The sequence below is a fragment of the Dama dama genome, chromosome 14 (assembly GCF_033118175.1).
Source record: "Dama dama isolate Ldn47 chromosome 14, ASM3311817v1, whole genome shotgun sequence".
NCBI classification, from domain to species: Eukaryota; Metazoa; Chordata; class Mammalia; order Artiodactyla; family Cervidae; genus Dama; species Dama dama.
The window spans coordinates 67,486,556-67,503,578 of NC_083694.1; the positions used below are offsets into that span (position 1 = coordinate 67,486,556).

Sequence of the window (17,023 nt, forward strand, 5' to 3'; positions counted from 1 at the left end):
TGCTTGGAGTGTATTCAAATAGAAAAGCTTGGGCTGGAAATACTTGTTTAGAAAAAGAACTACATCACTCCACCCTCTTTTATCAAGTAATCCAAGCCATCTTAAATGCCCAAGGTCTGATCAAGCAAGAGGTATTAAAACTTCTTTCAGCCTGAGCTACATCATGTTTTGGGAATAAACAAATTTTATTCAGTGAACAAGTAGAAGGGATTCTTGATTACTACTATAGTTCTTTTGTGTAGACAGACTGCCTCTAGGTTAAGGCAAAAGCTCAGGAAAGAACATCAGATCAGGTAAAACGCTTTTTATTCAGAAGCAACTCAAAGTCTGACAGGGACACAAGTAGGGATAATTATTAGCTCATTACCTTAGCTCATTGACCATCAGCACCTATTTGAAGTACTAGTTTTCCAAGTGGGAATGTTACACCCACTAGACTCTCAGCAGTTTCTGACAGCCATATTTATCCCCATTTCACTCAGTAGAGCTGTCAGGAGATGAGCAGAGACACAAAGAAGAAAATCATCTACTTTAGTTCTCTTCTTCATGGGTTACAGGCTTTCAAATCAAGAGAGATAGACAGCATTATTGGCAGGTATTGGTCATAAATAACACCTTCCCATAGTCGAACACTCAAAAACCAAACATCAAATATAACTAGAGTTCTTAAATATCCAGTTAATGCCATGCCATACTTTGTTTCAGAAACAGCATTTCTGTGGCCTTTTATTTACCTTTCTCCTTGGATAAAACCAAGAGAACCCATGCTTAATTGACCTATGTAGTTTTCGCAGTTATAGCTTAATTTACAAGAATCAAAGGAATTATAGAGTTATAATTAAGAATACATTTTAAAATGAGAAAATATGAATAAAGTCTACACAGTTGTTAGAGAAATGGATAAAATGAATCAAGTTTCATGAGTGGAAGGGGACTCCCTTTAAGGACATAGTACATAGAAAATACATGGAGTTTGTTTCTATGAGGTTACAAAGAGCTAAAATAGAAAACAATGGTTCATTTCAAGCTTACTGATACATAACTGTTAAGGTAAGAGATAGTCAAGATATTTTGCACATTATTAACTGAGAGTCGTCTACATACTCTCTATGTTAAATATCTAGAGAAAATTCCACGACTTTTTGGCTCAGGGCTCTACTAGACAATCACTGCTTTTTAGTATATGAAGAGAATCCAAAAGATCAAGTTAAAGCGAAGATTTAATTTTTAGGTCCTGGATTTTCAGTATAGGAACTATCTACACTTTAAAAAAAATATCAATAAGAAATCCAATACTTTTTCTTAAAATTTGATAAGCTTTTTTTAAAAAAAAAGTAGCAGCCCCTAAAAAACCGAAGACTAAATTCAAACCCCAGCTTCAGTATATGACTACTGATTTTATAAACATCTTCCTCCAGGAAATGTCAAAAAACATAACGTGAAGTTGGGTTGGAAACGCAGTAGATTGCTTAGTAAAAATGTGAGAACCTCAGATCATATACGGGATATATATCTGGGGGGAGAAAAGACAAACATTGCTAGTGTTCTAGTTTCGCCAACAAGCTGACATTTATCGCTGTTTTTAAAATAAAGACAATTTTAACTTAAGAGATTGTATTTAACACGGAATCAATATAAATGTACTTATCTAAAAATCATATTTAACCACATACTTTAAAAATCCACAAAAACGTAGTGAAAAGGTTATATATTTTATATGAAACTGTATTAATGTGTTAGAGGCAGCAGAGACCCAGGGTCCCCTTCAGCAGTGGACCTTCACAGACAGGCCTCCTGCTGCGGCCAGCAGAGGCTTTCAGCTGTGTACAGAAGGTCTCAGAGCAGGAAGAGACAAGACTTGTTTTTTTTTTTTTTGCCTCTACAAACTGGGATGTCATTATTGTACAGAAGATGCATAATTTAAAAGACTACTCATTCAAAATGTTACAGAGTGGCAAACTTACTTTATGAAATTTAAACAAAGTGTTCACTCTGAGGAAGCTGCACATACACTACGGTAGTAGAACCAGACTAGGTAAACTTCGGAGTCGAAACGATTTTCACTAAAAATGAAAAAATGGTAGCTTTCTTAAAACCAGAGTTACAGAGTCACTCTTGAATTTTTTATCCTGTTTTAATGAGTCAAGCTTCAGTTAACTCACTCAGATGAGAATCTATAATTCTGTTGACTGTTCTGGACTACAGAAGTCATCTTGGGACTTCCTATGGAAATATGTACAGATTTTCCGCATGGAGCTGGGAGTAATGGTGACCTAAAAGAAGAAAGTTCAGATTTTAGAGATTTTCTAAGATAAAGTTCAGATATTACCTCAGCAAGTTATCACTATGGGTATTTTAAGTTAGGATGCCTGGAAATGTGCTTATGTAGCCAGCCAGATTTCACTCTCAATTACTTTGATGGCAATGTCTCTTTTGGTTGATTTGTACCAAATATAGAAAAACTAAAGGCAGCATGCATGAAAGGAAAACATAGATTTTTCATGTGAATGGAAAATATTTACCAGTTACGCCTCATAATAGGAACCAAAGAGGTTACAATTACCATTCTCTTTGAAATAAATGAGTAAATAACCCTTCCAAATTTACAAACAAGATAGGTATTTCAAATGGCAGATACTACCCTTTTCTGAAGTCTTTATCAACATATACATAAAGAGGAAAATGTTTTAAAGAAACTTTAGCTTCAAAAGATTGAAATTATAAAGCCAGAAATATCTTAGATGAGCAGACTATTTTTTAAAATGCCCTTAAGATGTACACATTCATGAAAATAATTTTTTATTGAAATTGTTTTTCTGTTAACACATAACTCAGACCAGCTCCCTTGAAAAAAAATAGAATTTTGGCTAGGGGCAAAGATTACCTATGGTGCGAATTTTGAGAGAAGAAAGACTCCTTACAGCCTTTTTTCCCCCTTTATAGCAAGGCCTTGGAGTTTGTGTTTGAAGTACTCTTTAAAATATTTCTAGCTTATCTTTCCTAAAATTAGGGGATAAGCTTATTGACAGTAGGAGGGGGTTATGAACATCCGTTAAATTAGTACTGGCCTAAGGTTATCCAATCTCTGCCCTTTATAAGGGCAGTTCTTACTGGTCATGATACCTGGATCACGTTTCATTCTTCCACCTTTTCCCTAACACAGAAAGAGCTATAGGAGAAACTTCCTTAATCTGCCTCCATCCTTAACTTGCAACCTGAGTAGCAGAAGGTTTCTATTCTCTTTGACTGGTACCCGCAGCTCACCCAATGCTCACAGCTACTTCTGCCTCCATCATTATGAGTCACTTGCTTTTCAAGGTTCACTAAGCTATTTCTGCCATCAATATCTGTTTTTTAAATTATCTAAGTTAAATGAAAAGATAGGTAAAATTAAGATGTTTAAAAAAAGGCGGATACAGGTGAATTGCCAAAAATACCAGTGTGAGCAAGATGATCATAAAAGACTGAGAAAAAACTCTAACTCTAGAAGGATTTTGCACCTAGAAGTGCTTTATAAGTATCTTAATTTTGCTTTATTTTAAATAATCATAAGCTGTAATTACAAACTGAAAATCTATTTGTGGATGTTGGCAACTTGTTCATGAATTATAGCTTTCTCTATAAAAAGGGGAGGGAAATCTATAAAAAGAGGTTGCAGGAGCTGGGGGGTAGTGAGGCAAATTTTTAAAAAGCAAGGGGTTGTGGGAGGGAATAATGTCAAACAAAGAAGGAAGTTATTTTTGAATTGATAGCTTAGAGGACGAAGGCAGCTTTGAAGAATTAGGCAAAGGGGCTGAGGGGTATGGACTTTGACAGAAGGGGTTTTAATTGGAGTAAATAGGATTGCCAAAGAAAATACAGGACACATGCAGTTACATTTGAAATTCAAGCAACAAATAACATTGCAGTATGAAAAATTTTTAGTATAAATATGTCCCATGCAGTATTTGTCCTATATTTTTATGTACTAAACCTGGTGATCCTAGGAATAAATAGATTTACTTAAAAAAAAAAAGCATTCTGACTTCTGAGAAGGCATCTGTGCCTGCCCTGGCCAAGTTAGGAAATGCATTTTCTATCGCTGCCAACTTACCGGGCCTGGAGAAGTCTTTCCACTCTGTCTCCTGGGATTGGGGGTCTGGGACGATGGACTTCGTGGAGATGAATTCTCCGCCTTCCGTTTGGCTGCCATGGCCAATAACCAGTTTTTATTCTCTGGGGAGCTATTCTCTTTGCCTACCACTTCAGAGCCTTCTCCACAAGATCCCAAAGGAAGAGGTAGCGTTCCACAGCCTTCTGAAGCATAAGGACTGGCAGGAGAAGGAGGCTCAGAGACACTCATACTAGCTCCTTCGATCTTGCTCGGTTTGGTAGGACCTAGCGAGTCCTTACCAAGGTCTTCCTGGGTACCAGCAAGGCAGCACAGATCCAAATGAAGCTTTTCAACGGGATCATCAAGTTCAGTCACACAGCTGCAACTCTTTACACACTTTTGTTTCACATTCTCCAGACAACTGGAGTCTAGCCTCCTTTTTACTCTATTTCTAGACTCAGAGCAAGCCACTGCCTGGGATGATTTCAGGCTCACAGGTATGAGGGCTTTTCTGGGAGACGCGATCTTGGTTTCGGAAGCAGGCGGAGTGATGGGTGGTGATAAGGAAGCCGTTCGGGTCATCCAGTTTCTAATGGACATCTTGAAAGATGAGGGTGGCTTGGGAGAGACAGAGGACATGGAGCCTCTTCTGCTGATGGGAGACCGGGCCTTGGCAGGAGGGGTCTTAAGAGAGAAGGTGGGAGTATTTGAAGGGAGGGGCAGGTCCCCGGCGCAGCTCGGAGCACAGGCTGCTGATGACGGGGAGGAGGTGCATGGACTGCTCTTTACTCTGGGTGCTTTGGCCGGAGTGTTCTGGCTGCTGGGCACTGTCACTGAGAAACCAAAGAGGTCACAAAAATCAGAGGTGAAAGCTACATAATATCCTGGAGTTCTCATCAAAGAAAATTATTCCGATAGCTATCTTAATCATCCAGGACTTGATTTCCCAGTGTAGATCACATAAATCATTTGATTCTTCTCAGACCCCTTTTAGCATTTTTCTTCCCATTTCCTAACTGCCAGCCCCCCAAACACCCTGTTGTAAAACATATGCTTGTAAATGTCTAGAAAATACAGAGAAAGAAAAATTTTAAAGTATCCAGGTGGACCATTTTTTATACTTATGCATATACTTATGCATGATATCTCTCAAGCTTTTCTATACAAAAATGGGACCATGATGTACAAGACACTTAGTAACCTGCTTCTTAATGTATCGTGAACGTTTCCCACAGTGACACTGACCTGTACCATTTTTAACAGCTACAAAGTCCTCTATTCTAAGGTAACAGTAAGACATCAGGGTTGTTAATGACACTGTTTTCCATAAGTAGCACTGCTCTTAGTATTTCTGTGATGCTTCTCAGCAATGCTGGGCCCGAGAGGCACCGCATGTCAGGAGTGCACAGGTCTCCAATCCAGCACAATCACTTACTATGTCACTTGGATACAACCATTCACCTTTTTGGCCTCAGTTTTCACATCTATTAAATGGAGACAGCTTTTAATCTCCACATAAAGTAATCCCATCAATTACTTGTTAAGGTTATCAGGCCTTGTGTGCCTTACACCTTAATATACAATTTATGATTTTCCACAAGCCAAAGAATGCCAAAGAACATTTCCAAAATGTGATGCAAAACAAATCAAACTGTGGGTAGAACTCTTCTCCATCTGTCCTGCCCCTTGTTTCCAGGCCATGACTAGTACTTCAGGCAAATTCTCATAAACCATGCTTCTTCCTCCTGAGGACCCGACCCAGACATTATATTTTCTCACTCTCCTGAGCTTTCCAGATTTCTGAAATAGGGTTCCTGTCTTCAAATAACAAGGAAAGGGCATTTATTTCTCAGTTACCCAGTCTTCGAATTACAACTCTGATGTTTAATTCAGTTTAACTACTTAGTTGTATTTATATGCAAATAGACACAAGTCCTAACTCTGGTCAGTTAGTTTTCCTGTACATTTTACCTTCTGCTTTTCTCTACTCAAACAGCCTAGCTTTGAGACAGAGAAGTTCTACAAACTGACTTTGTCTAAACTTTTCTCATCAACGGTATGTTTACAAAGTGATACGGCTTCTTCGACAAAGATCACCACTGGAAAGCCCCATGTCATTCTGACAAGCTGTAGCAGGGGAGTTAACGATTAGGACCTGTCCATGCAGCGTCTGGTGGTGGCTCTCATTCACGTTCTAGAGCCCGAGTATGGTTACTATTTCCGGAGAAAAGAAATAGTTTTGCTTCACTTTTCAGTGCAGGTTCACAGTCAATGCACAGCCCCTACTGTTATCAGCTCCATTCAGTTGAGCTGAAGAGTATGTTTAGGGCACAAAGTCCTAAAATACCATGGGTCTTACGGCATGCAGATTCTAAGGCAGGATTCAGGGAGAAGGAAAAGTTGGGCCAGGGACACACCAAATATGTTTCTGACACTTTAGTGGCAGAAATCTGAAGTGTCTACTAAAGGCCAATGGAAAATCTGATATGTGAAAAGCTGTATCCTCTTCAGGATGTTATCATTCAATTTTCTTCTCTTTTTCTTTCTTTCCTCCTCTGAACAGCTACAGAGGGGAATAAGATAAAAAGTACAAGGTCCTCTTTTCAACCATCTCATTTCACTCTTATGCTCCTGTGTATTCCACTAGTTTCTGTGTACCTATTAGCACTCACAAAGGCATATGTATATCATACTTAAAAAAGATTATACACACATACACATTCTGCAATTTTCTCTTTTTTCTGAACATCCTTTTTCTCTTTACACCTCTTCATAGAAGTACACTTAGATGCAATACAATCTTTTTAACAGCTGTATATAAGTCACTACATTGACCTTTAGACTTAAAAGACAGCATGCCGTTAGTAGTTTCATCCCCAACTCCTACGGACCCTAAGTGCTGCGTGATATCTGATGACATGGTGGCACAGACTGGGCTACTGCCCTAAAAGCTTCATGAATGTAGGTTCCTTTGCGGAATTAGAGAGTTTACTAATCATCAGTCCATTTGTAGCTTCTTTCTTTAGAAGGGTTTGCCATCTGGCCCCACCCTTCCTTCTCCGTCTGATCACAGGCTCTGCCCCCTGAGGATCCTGTTACAGGAGACTACGTGCAGCTTCCTGAAAAAGCTGTGTGCACTGTAACATCTCTCTGTTCACGTGGTTTTCCTGCCAAGTCTACTCCTTCTTTTCCAGGCAAAAACTCTCATGTTTCCAGGCTCTGATGACAATGTTATTAACTCCTTTGTGAAGATTTCACAAACGTCTTTCCTCCTCTCCCATAGGAAGCAAGTTCTCAAAGCCTTTTGTTTACATAGCTGGGCGAAATGTTTACAATATACTATAGTTTTTGTAGCTCTGCCTCCTGGATTAGACTACGAGCATCCAGAGGGCAAGTGATAATGATTTATTCATTTTTAGGTCTAGTGCCGCTGTAGTTCCTAGCAAGGAATTATTAAACAATGTTTGTTAAATTTCATTACTGCTGACAGGATGAGGGTCAAGTTCCAGGCATCAAAGAACAGATTCTGTAAGTACTGTGTTTGACGTATAAGTCTACAGTAAGCACTTGAGATAGAACAGCTAACATTCCTTCTTTTTAAGATAATCGTCTTTTCACTCAGTGATACTTAGACCAGAGGTTCTCAATATGGCTGCATATTGGACTCATTTGGAGCTTTATGATAATACAGGTACTTGGTCCCTACCCTAGGCGTATTTAACAATTTCTTGAGGCATACAAATTGTTTAAAAGCTCCACAAGTGGTTCTGATGCACAGACAGGATAGAGAACCCCTTGGCCTGACAGTGCTGAGATCGCTGGCTCAAACAGTGAAGGAATAGCAAGTCTTGGAGCAGGTGCTGACTGGGAAAAGTAGGACAGAAGGGAATGGGGCTGTGTGTTGCGATTTAGGGCCTGCCAGTTAGTAAGTTAAAAGGGCCAAAAGAGAAGACAGGCAATCCAGGACAGCAGTGAAGGGTTGGGGTGGCAATCAGAGGCTTGGGCAAGCAAAGGAATGCAATTTTCAAAATGGCAGTGTGATTAGCAACAGCCAACTGGCTGGGAATTGGCTTAAAGAGCTGAATGGCCAGTGCACCAGCCTTTGGTCCCTGTGTCAAGCTGTTGCTCTCTGGTGCTCTTCATAGTAACTCTAGCATGACCCAGAAACAGAGAAATCTAGGTCTAATTCCTGGACCAGTCTTCATCTAAACTCTTGAGGTGGGTTCTAAAGGAGGCGGTACTACAGGCAAGGGCTTTAGAATCAGACTGCAAGGGTTTGAATTGGTTCTACTGTAACTTCACAGCTGGGTGACTTTAAGCAAATCTAAGTTCCTTGAGCTTCAGGTTTGGTTGTTTGGGGAATTACTAATAAATGAGATAATACAAGTAGGTCTTTAGAACAACTATGCTAATACTTAATAATGGCTAAATGTTATTAATATGGCACAAATTTGATCAACATATGTAACTTTTTTGTGACTTAGTTTCCAAAACTAAGAATAATTAATGACACACTAGAAATACCTAGTTAAAAGAAAACATATTTTTCTTCAAAAATGTTTATAGTCATTAACACAGAGATTTCACCTCTGGGAATCTATTTTAATGGGAAATGAAGACCCTAAATTTAGAAAACCCCCTCCCCCCCAGACATTGGAAATAAAATGTTTAACTACAAGAGAAAAGCTAGGTAAACTATGGAACATTTAAATGTTTTGCTAAAAAGATAAAAAGGAAAGTGCTTAGAATATCATGTTTAGTGAAAAAATCTTCAAGAAATCCAAATGTACACATAACATGACTCTGTTAATAAGAAAATCTCTATGGATAAAGGGGTAAAAAATCTAAAAAATAAGTCAAAATGTTAACTAAAATTGTGTATGAGTGTTGGGGAGGCTGATGACATTTTCCTTATATAATTCTTTTATTTTTTTCAAAATTAGGAGGCAAAATTAAAGACAAGGCAGCAGAAAGACATCCCATGTTCATGAATCAGAAGAAAACATTGTTAAGATGGCAACACTCCCAAAACTGATCTATAGATTCAATGCAATCCCTAACAGAATTCCAGCTGATTATTTCTACAGAAATTGACAAGCTGGTCCTAAAGTTTGTATAGAAATGTAAGACCCAGAATAGTCGAACAATCTTAAAATTTAAAAGAAGACAACTGGAGGGCTCAGACTTTCTGATTTTAAAACCTACCACAAGGTACAGTAATCGAGACAATGTGGTAACCGCATAAGGACAGACTTACAGATCAATGGAATGGAACTGAGACTCCAGAAATGAACCATTGATGGTCAGTTAATTTTTGATAAGAGTGCCGAAAAAATTCAATGGGGTAAAGAACAGTCTCTTTGAAAAATGATACTGAGAATGTAGGCTATCCACATGCAAAAGAATTTGGACCCTTACCTATCTCATACCATACACAAAAATAAACGCAAAATCAACTGTAGCCCCAAAACTAAAACACTCCTACAAGAAAATACAGATGTAAAATACAGATCTTTGTGACTTTGGATTAGACAATGATTTCTTAGATACAACATCAAAAGCACAAATTACAAAAAGAGAAAAAACAACTTACAGAATAAGAGAAAACATTGATAAATCATTACATGTAAGACAAGGGGCTTATATCCAGAATACATAAAACTCAACAATAAAAACAATAGACAAATAACCCAATTAAAATGTGGGCAAAGGATTTATTTGCATAGGCACTTTTCCAGAGAAAATTTACAAATGGCCAATAGGCACATGAAAAGATATTCAACATCATAAGCCATCATGAAAATATCAGTACAAATCAAAACCACAGTGGGATACCACTTCACACTCAGTAAGATGGCTATAATTTAAAAAAAGGAATAATAACAAGTGTTGGCAAGGTTATGGAGACACTGGAACCCTTATTTTGGGTCTTGAAAATAGACTAGAATTAGATTATGTTGATGACTGCCCAACTCTGAATATACTGAAGAACACTGGACTGTATCAACAGGTGAATTTGTGGCATGTGAATATATCTTGACACATTTTTAAGTCTCAAGGGGAAAAAAAAAGTATAGAAAATAAAAAGAAACAACTATTTACCACATAGTTAAATTCTGAATAGAAAATATAATGATAGTAATAATAATAACTCTCAATCTAACCAAAATCATGACCCTATGTTGGGAAGCTAGGGAAATGTTGAGTGTGCAGAGGTTTGGTAATCATGGGGACATACGAAACAGCTAAGTGCTCATCTCACAGTGTAAGATGTCAATAGATAATGCTGAAGCAACAACAAAAAATCCCAAGAGACAGAAATACACAAATATTACTTAGAGATATAGGAATAAGTATCAAAGAATTAGCTAAAAGATTTGAAGTTGTGACCCCTGGGAAAAGGGAACTATGGTAGGATATCTGGAGAATGCTATCTACCTTATTTAGCCCTGTAGAGTTAGTTGACTTGTTAAAGTATCAACACTTAAAAAAATTTTTTTAAAGAAAGCAGAAACCAAAATTAAACGCATCAAACACTTTTTGAAGTAGACTTAGACTGAAAGACTCCTCTGGAGTTTAGTTACACTTGAGGTATCTTATAAGAGACTAAACAATTAAGTCATTAGAAAAATGAGCATATATTCTTACCCTCAAATCCTCATTACCTTAGGCCTTGACGGCTGACATAAGTTTTAAGCTTGAATTTCAAGCTTATGACCATCTATTGATAACATTTGGATTCCCTTTGGCTGGCTCAGTGCTTAGATTTCTGTTCTCGATTCCCTGTCACTCTCTTTAACTCTACCTGTCCGTTCACAGTTATTATAAAACCCACATTCATGATCTTTTCAATATCCTGGTTTCTCATTTTCTTGACCTTCTTCTTCTATAATAGCCTTGTCCTTTCACTCACTTATTTCTTGGCCTTATTATTAACAGTACCTCCATTATTACTAAAATCCTCCACTATCTCAATTTCAACCACCACCTATTTTCCCAGTTCTCTTTAGCACTCCAAGTGCCAACAATTCTTCATCCCCCGCGGACCCTTAGTTCATTGATCCTACCACTTCTACCCTCAGCCCTACTATATCCTCACTTCTCTCCTTACCCAGTTTAACTCCGATAGCGTATCTATCCTCAACTCCCTTGGCCCTCCACTCACTCCATCATACTCGCAGATTTAAACCACACCCCTGATTAAAACCAACTTTTCCACCTACAGCCTGCCTGTCCTTGTGTAGCAGACACACAGCCATACTGACTGCTCATTTTCAGTGAATGAGTGCTAGCCTCATGTTGATTCTTCACTCAACAATCATATTTCCCTGGTCCATTTGCTCTCTATTCTCTATGTGACTATTTCAGACTTTCTTTTCCCTCCTCAAATCTCTATCACCTCTTCTTCTAATCCTTATTCCCAGTTGATGATCCTGATTCCAACGTCACTAAGAAAATGAAAACTTCCACAAGTTCTGACCCTCCCACTTATCCATCTACCTTCACTGTGACTGTATTTCTTTCTGATCACTGTGGATGAACAATCCACACCCCTGACATAGGCCTACTCTTCACCTTATATATTCGAGGTCATCCCCTCACTCAAGAAAACCGCTCCAGCAAATTTCCCTGCATCAGTTTTCTCCTGGGCTAGAGGATCCTTCTAATCACAAACAAAATGCTATATTCTCACTAAAAACAAACTAACATTGCTTCGTCCTCTAACTACCATTTCCTGTCTTCTTTGCTTTCTAGCAAGATTCCTTGAAAAAGCCTCCTCTCTTCCCATCCTCCTGAACAACACTAACCAGGCCACTGACACGCCACCAAAAACTGCTCTCAGCAAGGTTGCTAAATAACCCCAGTACTGCCAAATCCAAAGGTCAGTTTTCAGCCCTCATCTTACTTGGCATGCCAAAAACATTCAACCAAATTGATCTCTCTTCCCTTTACTTACTTTATACAATATTCTGTTTTTCTCTCACTTCTCTGGTTGTACCTGCTATTCACCTCTCCAACTTCTAAATATTAGGATGCTCCAAGGCTCAGACCCGAGACTTATTCTCTTTTCCATATATAGCTGCCTTTTACCTATATGATAATAAATCCCAAATTTACAACTCTAGCCCTGAACTGCAGAATCAAACATCTAACCACCTCTTTGACATCCCCATTTAGATATCTAAAAATCATATCAAACAACATATCCAGCTGTTCCCTCAAACTGCTCCTCCTGCAGTGATTCCCATAGAGGTTAATGGTTACTCCATCCTAGCTTCTCAAACTAAGAACTCTGATGTTATCCTTGATAACTCTCCCTCATATCCCACATCTGATCCCATAGAACCTTCTGTTGTCTCCATCATGTAAATATATCCGGAATTTGAAGACTTTTAAAAATTGTATTGTCCGCTACCTCTCTGGTCCAAGTCACCACCATTGTTTCCTAGGTTACTTCAATAAGTTTTTAAATTAACTTCCAGTTTTACCCTGATCCCCTTACAATTTGTTTTCAACACAGAAGTTAGAATGACCAAGAAAAGTCAGATTGTATACTTCTCTATTCAAAACCCTCCAACAGTTTTTTGTCTATCAAAATAAAAGCGAAAACTGTACAAGAACCTTATTTTCTACTACTATTTCCTGTCCTCTCTTCTGCCTGCTTTAGCCACAGGGATTACAGCTACATCAGCCTCTTTGAGGAACACAAAACATGCCAAGTCTGCTCCTGCTTCAGGGGGTTTGCACTTGCTGTTTTGTCCACCAGAAACATTCTCAAAAATATCCTCATGACTTACCACTTTACTACTTCACTTTCTGTACTCAAGCACCATCTTTTCATTGAGGTTTCTATGGGCACCTAATTTAAAATTTTTAACAGTATGCTGTTATTCTCCCATTCCTTCTTTCCTTTTCCCCTAATCCACGTATTACTACCTAACAAGCAAATTTTATTTAACTTGTTTACTGACTCAAACTAATATGTAAGCTTCATTTCTGATTCTTGATTCTTTTGATTACTGCAGAATCCACAGCAAATCAGAACAGTGCTTAGCACACAGTAGATGTTCAACAGATATTTAAAGAAATAAATCTACCAGTGTATTCCAGTGCCTTGTGTAGATAATAAACATAGTGTTCAGAAAACATATATTTAAAAAAATGTCAGTAAGATGGTGCTTTCCTTCAAAAACATACTAAAATAAGATCAAATCTAGCTCATCATTTTGTACTGCAGAACTAAACCAATAAAAACATAAAAGAACTTAGAAAAATGCATGGAATCCTTACCAAGGTCGGCTTTCACCTCTCTCTTCTTCTGAGAGGCCCATCCCACTATGGAGAGTTTATCTCCTCCTGATTTCTCCTCTAAATCTCTATTCAAGCGCCAGACTTTCAGTGTATTGTCATCAGAGCAAGTAGCAATCTACAGAGAACCAGAAAGGGAGTTAGTAAGTTTCAACCAAAGATTCACAACAAAGTAAAAAGTAGACATGTCTTTAAGGGCTCATGACTAGAGAATTATTCTCTCTGATATAGAAAATGCTACCTAAAAGTCAGATACTTTCATTCTTTGCTTTCAGAAATCATTCCAGATTTCCAAAGAAGTGGATCCTTTCGTTTCTTCTTTATATACACTCTGCGGGCATGACTTTTGTAACCAGTGATTTCTCAGCTAACCTAAAGCTCTACTATAAAACCAGGTTCATTTCATTTTATTTTCAAGAAGTTGGGCAAATCATAATCACCTTCTGTATAACTACAAAACATACATAATTACGATGTCGTTTTTCTCTTACATGATTAATCAGTGTGATGTCACTGACATTCAATTTATATGACTTTCTTCAGAATTCTTCAAGTTCTGGCTTATTGCAAGTAATGGGATCACTCCCAAGATCTGACTTAGCCCATGACTCTAGTATGCTGTGACAAGTAGAATGAAACCATTCCCTAAGATTCTTTTTCAGATAGGTAAAGGAGCAATCTGGGAAAACAACAAGTTCACTAGCCTGAAAGAAGTTAAAAATAACCTTTGCCCCTTTAAAAATATCTGACCGTTCCTGATCTTGGTCCCAAGCCTTTTATGGCAGAGAAAGTCCAGCTTGAAGAGCTTGTGGCAAATGGCCACTGGTACCAGAGCTGTTCCCTAGCATTTGTTTATATAATTTCTCTATTTCAGTAACTAAAGAGAGAGAAAAAATGAACACACGTTCTCTTAAGACTTGGCCCCCAAGGGGCTGGCAGCTTTTTCCTTTCCTTACTGGGAGGCCAAAAGAAGAGACACGTATTTAACTGCTCAAAGAGATGCCTGGGATCCCCAGTTGTTCTATAGTCTATTATCTAGTTGTTACTTACAGAGCAACTATTAAGTCTGAGTGTCTGAAAATTAATATTATCTTATTTAATTCTCATAATAGAAAAGCCTGACACTCAAATAACCTCATTGACAAAACAAGAATAAAGTTATTTGCCCAAGGTCACCACAATTCAGTGGCAGAGCTAGAGTTCATTTATTTTTCATACTTTAAACTTTTTATCTTGTATTGGGGTAACGCCGATTAACAATGTTGTGACAGTTTCAGGTGAACAGTGAGGGACTCAGCCATACGTACACATGTATCCATTCTCCCCCAGACTCCCTTCCCATCCAGGCTGGCACATAACAATGAACAGAGTTCCATGTCCTATACAGTAGGTGCTTGCTGGTTATCCATTTTGAATATAGCAGTGTGCACATGACCTTCCCAAACTGCCTAACTATTCCTTTCTCCCAGCTCAGAGCTAGAATTTAAATCCAAGTTTTTTCAATTTCAAAGTCTAAACCTTTTTTCTTTAAAGTGGGTAATTTACATTCCTAATTCTAGGGTAGGGACAAAATTATTTCAAAGACCCCTTTGAAAAGGCGGTTGTTAAATGAATATGGGAAAACAGCCCTGCTACTTCCTTTGAGTCTTTTCTATGTATAGAGATAAGGACAATATACAATGGATGGAGAAAAATGACATGATTAACTGAGTAATTTGAAAAAAATTCATCTTGAAGTTCTATGAAGATATAAAATTCCTTATTAAAAGCAGATATTTTCACTGGAAATAACACAGAAACTTAAGAGGGAAAATGTCACTGGGATGTAATTATTGGTGATTAAAGCATAATTAAAAAAAAAAAGTCTATCATGAGTTCATCACAGAAATGGCTATACAGGGATACAGAAATAAAAGCAAATTCATAGTAGTACTTGAAAGCCAGCAGGGATGTCCTGAGTAGATCAGACCATGAGAAGATTCTAGAAGATAGAAAAACAGATAGGCACAATAGGCAACAAACCTTCAGGACATAATAGACGAAATGGAACTCTCCACAGAAGGAACATTTCCGGTAAATCCAAAGTAACCCAGAGACCAAAGGTGGGGGGCTGGGAGAGTGAGTGGAACCAGGGACACTATTATATGAAATCCCTATATATATGTGGAATTTATTGTTTCTGGGATTTCTGCCTTTCAGGTTTTTAAATTTGTTTAAAGTATCACTATTAAAAAATTATTTTAAAGTCGGTATATTTCCTTCTTTTCAGAGTGTCTATAACAGTTTAGAGTTACTTCTTCCATAGTTTAGTCACAGATAGCCAAACATTTTAAGACTTCACAGTAAGCACTTTTCAGGCATGTGAGAATCCAAACTGGTCTGTGAAGAACAGTCAAGCCATTACTTTTAATACACATTAATAATACATACATAGTCAGAAATACTAGTTTTCTTCACTTTAGATTTTCTTTTCACCTTAATTTTAAGATGAAATTTTACTAACGTTAAAAACTTAAATTCTATGTTTAGGAAAGGAATGACTTTAGAGAACTAAGAAATCCACTTGGTAGAAAAAAACTGAATGTGTGATTAATGATGATATAAATCCTGGATGGCCTCTAGATCTTTAAATGTTTATTTAAACATAAAAGTCTATATTGGGAAAATCTACAAATTTGTGATCTTTTAAACCAGACACAGAGATTCGCTTACAAACCTTTGTGAAGTCTGATGGACACCAGCATACAGATGTGACCTCTTGAGAATGACCCAGGAGCACAGTAGGAGGATGCCAGGGCATGGAGACCTATCACACCGTCAAAAACAAACAGGTCAGCAGGGCAGTGTTAGGTCTCCCAGACAGAGGCTTCAAATTTATCCATACTTGTATCTTAGATAGCTTTAGAGTTGTTACCAAAAATCCCTAGACATGCCTAGTTATAGTTCAGAAAAAGAGACCCAATGGGCAATGAAAGTATTTCTGTAATTAATCTGAAAAAACAGAAGGAAAACAGCCAGAATAAGTAAACAGTATGAGGTAAGATGCCAGGACAGGTCTTATTTCAAATCAGGACTACTTAGTTATACGTATTTTGATTAAAATTCAAGACTGAAAGGGTGAGTTTCAGCGGCTAGGTATAACACTTCGAGTGGAACCTAGACTAAATTTTAGATCTTCTCTAGTCAGCTACTTCCAGGAACACTGCACTTAATAAATCCTGAAGGTACTTGAGAAATGGTAGCAGATCTCTTTGGACAAGGGGATCGTCTTTCTTCCAAAAGAACTCACTGACTTCTATGAAAGCCGAACGTTGTACTCCTTCATTTTAAAGGGGGAAAACTATATTCTACATGGCGCTTTGGTATTTTTTTTGCGAAAAAAAAATTTCTCTGAAATCTTATTTTCAGTTCATTTGCTTAAAGAAACTAAATTTTCAAGTTAAGTATTGTCACATTTTAATGTACAAAAGAAGGGTCACATTGTGCAGTACTACACAGGTGACTAAGAATGATATTTTCCCCCTCACTGGATGCTATTAGTGATATGCGTTTGATGGCTGACTCATTCAAGAGCTGTCAATCCCTGTCAGAGGCCACGGGCATTAATCAGCACAACACAAA

General features: G+C 37.8%; 1 protein-coding gene across 2 annotated transcripts in view; it reads right to left on the minus strand.

The window, feature by feature from the left end:
* Positions 1-289: 289 nt before the first annotated feature.
* Positions 290-17,023, minus strand: part of DTL (denticleless E3 ubiquitin protein ligase homolog) — a 48,964-nt gene continuing 32,230 nt past the window's right edge. For both annotated transcript variants that reach the window (XM_061161001.1, XM_061161002.1), the window contains 4 exons: positions 16,119-16,208; positions 13,385-13,520; positions 4,094-4,926; positions 290-2,273 (listed from right to left, as the gene is read on the minus strand). In XM_061161001.1, the coding sequence (XP_061016984.1) occupies positions 2,175-2,273; positions 4,094-4,926; positions 13,385-13,520; positions 16,119-16,208 (1,158 nt within the window). In that variant the 3' untranslated portion in view covers positions 290-2,174. The remainder of the gene's footprint in view (positions 2,274-4,093; positions 4,927-13,384; positions 13,521-16,118; positions 16,209-17,023) is intronic.